Here is a 10,781-nt window from a genome sequence, read left to right as displayed (position 1 = left end):
AATATTTAAAAGTACTTATTTAGCATTTTTTTTCAAGCTATAAAATTTGGTAAATTCATCCCATGATGGCACTGGCTCGCAATGCGAGGTGGTGTTGCTCACCGTATTACTTTTATTCTAGGTGTAAGATTCAGAGAGGGTGAAAATCAACCCGACAAGCATGTGAAGTTATCATTTAAGCCCAATAAAATAATATATACCTCAAAATCATTGAAATTATTTCGTATGGATCTTTGTGTACCCATCAGAGTACTAAGTAGGGGTGAAAAGGTATGTTTTTGTTAATATTGATGATCACACCAAGTTTACATAGACATTGTTTCTTTAGCTTAAAAGATGAAATATTGGACGTATTCACTATCCTTTTGATATAGGTCCAAGAGAAATTAAAAATTGAGTTGATTATCATTAGGTCTGACCATGGAATAGAATTTGAAAATGCAAAATTTTTTAAATATTATGGTGAACATAAAATAGATCATAACTTTTCTTCTTCAAAAACTCTCCAACAAAATAAAGTTGTGGAATAGAAGGACAAACTATAGAAGACATGTCAAGAACTATGTTGATCGTCAATTGTCTTCCAAAGAATTGCTAGGCAGAGGCAACCAAAATAGTTTATCATCGCATTAACAAATGTACTATTTACCCAATGCTTGAGAAAACTTCCTATGAATTACTAAAAGACAGAAAACCAAATATCATACATCTTGTAGCTTTTGTTGGCAAATGTTTGTTCCATAATAATGAAAAAAAATCTCGGGTAAGTTTGATTCCAAAAGTAATGGGAGAATTTTTATTGGTTACTCCTCTCAAAATAAAGTCTATCAAGTCTTTAACAAAAAAATAAATTGTGTGAAATAAAGTGTCTGTTATTTTTTATGAAACTAATCACTTAATAGAGAAAGGTTTGTAAGTTGACACTAAAGGCATACCGCACTCATTTTATAAGCATGAAGAAATAGCAGCAACAGAACATGGCACAACAAGAGAAATGAAGGACTTTAAGTGATACTGGAATAGGTGAACTTGGTATAATAGAGGAAATGTCATCAACAATGGGAACACTAGAACAATGCACAAAAACACAGCATTTTTTATCACATGAACCTGATTCTCGAGCACACTTAGAGCACAAGAGATTCAAGTTAGCAATTGAAAACAAAAAGACTCACTAGTCTAGAACATTCTTACACTACTAGAATAAGGAATTCAAATAAGGTCAAAAATAAGAAACTTATGTGCCCTCTTAGTATATCTCTCCATGATTGTGCCAAATAATATCTAGAAGGCATTGTTGAATGTAGACTAGCAAATAAAATTGCAAGAATAATTAAATTAATTTGAGAGAAACAGAGTATAAAAACTAGTCCCTAAGCCTGCATACAGAAAAATCATTAGAACATGTGAATTTTTATACATAAATTGGATAATTAGGGACAATTACTAGAAATAAATCAAGTCTTGTAGTGTAAGCTTACAATTAGAAATGATGGAATTAACTATGATAAAACATGTCCAATATTGGTAATGAAAGTAATCAAAATACTTATAGTTGTTGAAGTTCACATAGAGTTTAGTTTGTATCAGATGGATATCAAAAGTGCATTGTTGAATAGCTACCTTTATAAAGAAGTATACTTACATCAACCACCAAAATTTGAGAATCATGACCATCCATCCTGAGTATGTATATAAACTCGACAAGTGTTGAAATAGGATCCACAAGCATGGTACGACAGACTGTCAACTTTTCTTACCAACTATATATACAATAGAGAAAATATAGAAATTACACTCTTTTTAGGAAAAAGGGAAAGATCCTACTTATTGTCCATGTGTATTTGAATGGCATTATCTTTAGAGCAATATATAAAGTACTATGTAGTAAATTTGTAAAGAGTTTGAGATGAGTAGACGGAATAGCTAAACTTCTTCTTGGAGTTACAAAGCAAGCTATCTCCTACTAGCACCTCTATTCACCAATAAAAGTATATCAAGAAATTGCTTCATAAATTTGACATATGAAATGTTAAGGTGAATGATACTCCTATTACAACTATAATCAAACTTAATAAGGATGACCTAGTTGACCCATAGAGAAAACGAAATATAAAGGATTAAGCAGGAAATTCACGATTTTGGAATACACATGGAATATATTCCCATTATATGTGATAACATAAGTGCAATAAACATGGTCAAGAAACTGATTCATCATAAAAGAATCAAGCACATTAATAGTTGTCATCACTTTCATAAGAATAACGAAGAAAAGGGGTTGGTTAGTATAAAGACATATAAAACAAAGGATCAGGTTGTTGATATCTTCACAAAAGCTCTAGAAAGAAAACAATTTGAGAAAAATTATCTCATACTTGGTCTCTTTAATCATCTCTTATGGTATAATGAGGACTTGGCTTAAAAATTATATATTTACATGTTCTAAATTATACAGATAATGAACTAATTCTAACTCAGTCTCATAGTTATGCAAGTACAGACCAAAAAAATTATCACGAAATTACAATAAAAGTATGATGATATTAGATTTATTGTGTAATAAAGAAAAATTGGCTAGAGTGGATACTACTACATGGAATCTAGTTCCTCCGAGAACACAAGGCCATCATGTATGCACACTCTTTACAAACACGTTATATTGTTGTGTACATTGCCATTACTATGATTAGTGAACCTGGTTCTATGGTCTAATATCCCTCCCTATACTTCTCAAACAGGAAAAGAAAAAAAACTTATTTCATCTAACAAGTAACCAACACTTTTCCCTTTTCAAATCTTGTAAACGATCACTTCCACCATCCTTCCTATAATATAAACTCAAACCTATCTCCTCTAAACCGATTATCTTCTTTTCCTCCTCCAAAATCTCAAAGTTCTTCAAAGTTACTTTTTTCTATTCAATGGACACTACACAAGACTCTACTATTCCATTATCCACTCCTCTGTTACATTACCCCCCACACCCTACTCCACTCCACTTCACCCCATCCCACAAAAGTTGACATAAACTCCGCACTAAAAGACAACCCTAGAAAATCTTAAGTTTCAAATCCACCTTTCTCTCGTTGAATACTCCAGTGAGGAGGACTCTGTTGACCTGCATCCAGCCACAACTTAGGGGGCTTTTAAACTTTCTCCCCAATCCTCTCTCCTTTCTTTGTCTCTCAATCCTACACTTTCTTTTTAGCCAGTACCCATGCTCCCTTTCCTAGATCAAAATCTTCTTCACAACCACCATCATGCCCAAATATCGATGACCCATTACTCTTCGTCACTATCCAAATTCCAAATTCCTCTTTAATCTCACATGACTTATTAAGTAAAATTATTTGGCTTGATTTATTTAAAAATATCAAAACCAATTCATAAAAGATAGTATCTTATTTTGACCTCAATCATGAATTTGTGTAATAAAATAAATTAGTAATTAAATTCTTTAGAAAAATATAGTTTCAAAGAGAACCAATATTTAAATATAGGCTTATTTTATTATACAACTAACTTGACATTGGACAAATTTAGAAGAGATGATCAGCACCTTCTCAGTATATTTCTACAATAATATTTCCGTATCTCACAAGTTATTGGTGCCACTTGGAAGTTTCAATTGGGGGAAATATGCATATATAATATTCTATTTTAAACACTAGAGGAGCATGGCCCGTGTCAGCACGGGCCCAACATTAAAATATTTTGACTATGGACGATAAGTAAAATTGATGTCAATTTGAATTATGAAGTATAAAACATGATTACACAAAACATAGTAATTACTTGATAGTATTTTTCAAGCAGTCAAATTATCTTACAAGATAATTATGTATAAATTTTTACTCCTATAAACATCAAAATTTGATGTATTTTGAAGTTTAGATATTTAATTATATGACCAAGATTTGCTAAATTAAGTATAAAATATGTGATTAAAATTGATACATAAGGCTTGACACCTGTTGTATAAAATAGAGAGTAATTGTTGAAAAAGATAAAGGGTTATCTAGTCATTGCATATTACATCACATGTTGGTTGCAATTAATAACCCAAAATTGCATTATATTCCCATATTAAGCCGACATAAATATCCGTTTCTTTCACTTCTCCTTCTCTTTTATTTGTTAACTTGTTCTTTGAAGTTAAATTAAATTAATATTTTAAATTCAAATTTTAAGAGTTTCAAAAATTAAATAAAAAAAACTATAAGTTACCATCTGTCGTATCAATTTAAGTTATTTGACTTTAAGAACATGATAAAACATACTTGTGTAAATGTTTTATCAAACTTTGTTTTTGTATATGTTCCTTCCATTGAAACGTAGGAGTCGTTTGCTAGAGTGTATAGAAATAATTTTGAATAGAATGTATTAATAATGTTTGCATTAATAATGCTTGTATTAGTAATACTGGTATTATTTATGTGAATGTTATTTATTATACACTATTTGATATGTTATATTAGAACTTGCCTTTTCAATCTTGATATGTTTAAACAAAACTTTATAAAAAAGGATTGCATATACATTCTAAGATTCATCCGGAATCTAGCATGAGTTCAATATATGTTATTTTTTGTCTCAATTTATGTAACACAAATAGAATTTAGATAATCAATCATACTTTTAATATGTATATATATAATTTAGTTGTTAACTATTGTAATTTATAATATTTTTTATGTAATTTTCAAATAATATACGTTACTTTTCTTGTCCTAACTTTTATGGCATTGATAGTCAATTATATTTTTAAAATAATTTAAGTTTTTAATTATTGTGATTTATAATACTTTTATTCTATTTCAATTTAAGTGACACCAATATAATTTCGAAAGTCAACTAACTATTTTATATCTTTTAAATTTTAAGTTGTTAATTATTGTGATTTATAGTATTTTTTATGTATTTTTTTTTGAAATATATAATATATTAAATTACTTTTAAATATTTTAACTTGTTAACTATTATAATTTATAATATTTTTTATAAAATTTTTGAATATTATATGTTACTATCCTTGTTTAAAGTTTTGTATCGTCGATAGTCAATTATATTCTTTAAACAATTTAAATTTTTACTGTTGTGATTTATAATATTTTTTTACTACAATTCAAGTGGCACAATGCTTAGATCACAATAATAATTAATTAGGGATGATATAGTAAAATCACGATTGAAGTAACGAAGCATAAATGTCTTAAATAACTTACAACAACTTAGAAGTGACATAGCAAAATTACTATGAAAATACTTGTGAAAAAAAAATTACGTGGACCTTATATAAGACGTCAAGTTAATTTAAAACATCAAAAGTTAATTCATCATTTTATAGCTATTTTACCTTTTTATTAAATATTATTAATTTTTTAATACTTAAATGACTTATTATAACTAATTAGGGGTGATATTTAGTAAAAAATTATGGTTGAAACAGCTGAAGCAGACATGTCATAAATGTCTATTTTACTTTTTTAATTAAATATTATTAATTTTTTATACACAAATAACTTATAATAATTAATTAGGAGTGCTATAGTAAAATTGCAGTTGAAGCAAATGAAATAGACATGTCCCAAATATGTATTTTATTTTTTAATTAAATATTATTAATTTTGAAATATATAGATGACTTGTCATAATTAATTAGGGATGATATAGTAAAATCATAGATTGGATATTATCAATTTTTCAATACATAAATGACTTATAATAATTAATTAGGAGTGATATAGTAAAAATACAGTTGAAGCAGTTGAAAAGGACATGTCCAAAATGTCTATTTTATTTTTTAATTAAATATTATTAATTTTTTAATATATAAATAACTTATAATATTTCCCAATTGACCGCATTTTATCTTACCCCTTTCGTTTCAAATTATTTATCGTAATTTTTAAAAGTAGTTATTTTAAATTGTTTATAATTTTAAAAATTTAAGATAAAATTAATTATTATTTTTTATTTTACCGTTCATACTAATTTTTCTCAAAGACTAAAAATACCAGAATTATGTGATTATGACACATAAATTAAATAGATTAAATATTTGATAAAGAGACTTTAAGACATAATAATGATAAATTAATAGTCAAATACTCCTAATAAAAGCTTTCTTAATGAGAAAATAAAAAAGAAATAAGAAAAATAATTTGAAAGGGTAAAAGTATTGTACTAATTTCTTCACCAATTTTAAATTAATTTTCTTATTAATTAGTTGTGATATCTGAAACTGAAAAGAGATAAATATATCCTCAAACTATGTTAAATGGTATGTATATATTTCCTGTCATAATTTGGGTACACATATGCCCCTATCATTAATGAAATGATACGTATATGCCTCTCACACTAATAGGAGAGACATATATGTACCCAAAGTATGACGAAGGGTATATACCTACCATTTATCAATAGTTCAGGGGTGTATTTATCCCTTTTCTTTTTTAATATTTTTATCCCAAATAATTAACCCAATCCCACTATCCAACCTAATAAACTCACTATCGACCCGGTCCCATTTAAAATTCAAGGGACGCCTATCTAACAGACGCATTATTCTCATCTCTATAACGATATGCACACACAATATAGTAACACTTACTACATACAATTTCAAAAAAAAAAAAATCATTAACCCGTACCACCCTATAAAAAAACATCAAATAAATTGAACCCCTCACATTTCAATTTTCAGCAAAATTTCATCGAAAAAACACTACCTACTATTGGTTAACGCCACATAGTCATCGTCTCCGTTGAAGCGAAAACATCCTACTGGTGAACCATTGTCGTACCCCTATCTCCGATCACCACTTGCCTAATATCCACTCCCTGCAACTAGTAAGCATCAACTAGTAGCAACGATCAATCACTTCAATTTGATTATTGTTGTTCACGTTTAAGAGAAGAATAGAGGAAGTATCGGGTTTGGGACAAAAAAATAGAGAACGGATCGAGTTGGTTTGAAATTCGATTCGATGTGTTTACTGTGTCGGGTAGTGAGTTTGAATTAATTATTTGGGATAAAAAATTAAAATGAAAAAGGGACATATATATTCTCGAACTATGATAAATGATACGTAGATACCTTCCATCATACTTTGAAGTACACATATACCCCTACCGTTAGTTTAAGGGATATATACGTACTATTTCATTGGCAGTAAAAGTATATTTGTATCTAAACATGACGGCAGACTCATATGTGAAATCATCGTCTCTTTCTTACCAGGATGACATGGTAAATAAGGAATTACAGTTTCTAAATTTCTTTTACATAACGAAGCTCCATTTTAACGAATTTTTACATCAAATGTGGTTCAAAATATACGAAATAATTTATTCATCTTCACTTTGACACGCCTCTAGTATTTTTTAATCTCAGTAGTAACAGTTGTCAAACAATACTTTTTTAAGCTTTGTACATTGACCATTCAAAAATTATTTACATAGTCAAAATTAGTTAGGACCTATTTGATCATAGGTTTTTTAATTAGTTTTTTTTTGTAAAAAAATTGATAAATAGTATTTGATTATATAATTTATCATTATTTGATAAATATTTTTAGTAAATAATTTAAATTCTCAAATAGTAAAAAATATTATTATTTGAGCCAAATTCTATTTTTTGTAAATTTTCCGGAGGGCGGTTTATTGATGTGAGGAGGATTCAGAAAAGGAATGATTCTAGTTATAGTCCCGAAATGATTCATGTATATATTTCACAAAAAAGTAAAATTAAAGTAGGTGATAAAGTAGCCGGAAGACATGAAAATAAGGGTATCATTTTCAAAAGTGAAATATGTTTCCTAAATATTATGGTGAAACACATGGTGAACCTCCATCCAAATCTTCACCAAAAAATGACTTGCTAAAAATATTTGGGAATCTATGACAAACGCTAGCTTAGACGATAATTATATGTAACTTTATTTGTAGTCTGTTTGGTCAGACTTTTAAAATCAGCTTATTATTAAAATAAGTATTCTTTTCCAAAAGTGATTTTCAAAAAAACATTTTTGGTGATAAGCAGTTTGCGTTTGACCAATATTTTTAAAAATAAGTAGCTAGTGGCGGATTCAGGATTTAAAGATTGTAAGTGCTTAAAAAATTAAAACGTTGAAAAAAATAAAAAAAATCACCTCAATAAGGTTTGAACTTTGGACGCCCCTTTAATGGAGAATCTTAAAGTCAACCTAAATGTTAATACACCCAATCAATTTTTTATTTTAGTGGGTGCTTTTATATATTTTATACCTATTTTTGTATATTTTTTATGTAATTATACCTACTTCACATCAAATTTAATGGGTGCCGAAGCACCCCAAAAATATATGTAGGTCCTCCCCTACAAGCAGCAATTAGTATTTGACTAGATTTTTAAAACTGTTTTTAAGTATTTTTTTAAAAGTGCTTTTATTTACAAAAGTACTTTTAGAAAACAATTACTTTTTAGTTTATGAAAAATTATTTATTCTATTTCTCATAAACACTTATTTTCTTTCATAAAATTGATCAAACATCATAACTTTTTAAAATAAACACTTAAAAGAAAAAAAAAACTTAGCCACTGACTATTAATAAACTATTCCCTCTCATCCCTTTTAAGAGACTTTCTAACCTAATTTTTAAGTTAATCCTAAAAGGTGATATTTTGAGAAAATCAAGAAGGTAGTAATATTACTCTTTCCTCAATTAATTTTATCTAATAAATGATTGAAGAAACTTCTGTGAAGTATTGGATTTGTTGTATTGTTTTTTCTTATGGGTTTGTCAAATTCTTATACACTCTTCATTTTAAAATAGTTAATCCTTTTTATAAAAATATTTTTTTAATTTAATTATTTTTTACTTAAGAAAAGTGTCAAGTGAACTATTTTGAAATAGGGGAGTAAATTATTACTTCCAATTTTTTACCACTCCTTTACATTAAAATATATGTCTATTTTTATTTATTCAGTTTAAAAATTTAAGATCTAATTTAATATTTTATCCTTATTATTATTAAATACTATTCATTTTTCATAATATTGAATTTATTATTGTGTACCGTTAATTTTGAGACAGTTCAATTTATTGATGAGTCAAGAACATATGATAGATTTTAGTCGAGCTAAGCGATAGCTGACCCGAAAATCACGATTATCCAGAAAAACAAAGACAATACTTATTATCTAGAATAATCAGTAAGAATTTGTAGAACCACATTTGTATACAATTAAAACTCAAAACAATATATATAACCTAATATGAATTATAGTGGGATAATTGAATCCCCCAATCTTAATCGCGAAAATTCAAATTTAATCAGATATCAATACGTAAACACGTAAAAACACAACAACAATAAATTCAAAACAATAAAAAAAGGCAATAGACAACTGTTTTGATAAATAATAAGTATATGACATGTCTACAACACACTCGACCTCTTCTTTAACTCCCCTCTTTTTTTATTTAATGACCCAAACCCAAATGTGGATAATATATAAACTTACTAAACAAACTAAAAGTCCAAGCAGTAGAGAAGAGAAGATTAGGCACTTTTCTTCGTTCTTTCCTCATGGAAAGTTTCTTATGTCGAAAATTCTAAAGTCTCCTGCCCCATACCCCACAGTACTCATGAGTGGCACACATTTTAAATATTTACGTACACATTACTTACCTCATAAACACAAAATAAAAAGTAAACCAACAATAAACATGGAGTGCAGAAGATTTGAAATAACACTAGTATCTGCAAGTGATCTTGAAGATGTCCGGAAGCTATTCAAGATGAAAGTCCACGCTAGAGTTTCTGTAGGTAGTAACCCAAACACCGAAAAACGGACCCCCACGGACAAGCATGGGGAAATAAATCCGGCGTGGAACTTTAGTATGAAGTTTACCATCTCCGAGTCAATGATCCATTACCCTAATGATATGCTAGTCATAAAGTTGTACTGCAAGAGGAAGCTTGGGGATCGGTATATCGGGGAAATGCATATGTCGATGAAGGAGCTTTATGAATATTCATACGCTAATGGAGGCAGTGCTATCATGACTTGTCCTGTCCTCAAAGGCTCTGCTCAATCTCAAGGTATTTTGAGGTTTTCTTATAGGTTTGGAGAAAAAGTTACAATCGATAAGTTAGTCTTGGCTGAGAGCGTTGCTGGTTGGAGTATGTGCTAATTAGGTTCTTAGGAAAATAAAGAGTTTTCTTGTGGAGTGATTTGATTTTCTAGTGTCGATGGTCTGTGTGTGTGTATGGTCTTTTTTTGCTTTTTTATGATTTTTGTTTATACCTTTCTCATCAATGTCTTCGATGGAGGGAAAAAAAAGAGAGAATCAATGGCTTCGACCACCATATATATATACTGCAAAGTGGTTGTCGACGACAAGACCATCTGATATTTGTAACTTACTGTTCCCGACTAATTTAGATTTGTCATTTGTGCCACATGAGTCCCATTCTCATGTCATAAATTTCTACATCCCATTGCTCGAAGTAAGACTCTAGTTAATGGTCTGCAAAAGTTTGTAGAGTATCCTTTCGGTGGCGGACCCGGATTTAAAGATTGTGGGTGCGAATTTCTTTAATTCCTTTCTGACACAAATTGATATTCCTGATTAATTCATATTTGTGTTGATTAAGGTCCATCTTCCTTGTCGAAAATTTCTTGGTGTCAAGGTTCAAACCCAAAGTTCTGATTAAGGGTGACGGGATGCATCTGTTGTTGGTGAGGTAAGAGAATTACATCACTATGCATAAAAAACAATAGTTG

At 28.9% G+C, this 10,781-nt stretch overlaps 1 protein-coding gene across 1 annotated transcript; it reads left to right on the top strand.

The window, feature by feature from the left end:
* The first annotated feature begins 9,720 nt into the window (after positions 1–9,720).
* Positions 9,721–10,188, top strand: LOC107868957 (protein SRC2). The gene has a single exon (XM_016715562.1). It carries the CDS (start codon positions 9,721–9,723, stop codon positions 10,186–10,188), a length of 468 nt encoding a protein of 155 aa, XP_016571048.1.
* The last annotated feature ends 593 nt before the right edge of the window (positions 10,189–10,781 follow it).

This window comes from Capsicum annuum, chromosome 4, assembly GCF_002878395.1.
Source record: "Capsicum annuum cultivar UCD-10X-F1 chromosome 4, UCD10Xv1.1, whole genome shotgun sequence".
Taxonomy (NCBI): domain Eukaryota; kingdom Viridiplantae; phylum Streptophyta; class Magnoliopsida; order Solanales; family Solanaceae; genus Capsicum; species Capsicum annuum.
Note: the sequence above shows the minus strand (reverse complement) of the source record. Positions and strands in the feature narration are given on the sequence as shown.

Coding starts and splice junctions, on each gene's coding strand:
- LOC107868957 (XM_016715562.1), top strand. CDS start 9,721: ATGGAGTGCAGAAGATTTGAAATAACACTAGTATCTGCAAGTGATCTT.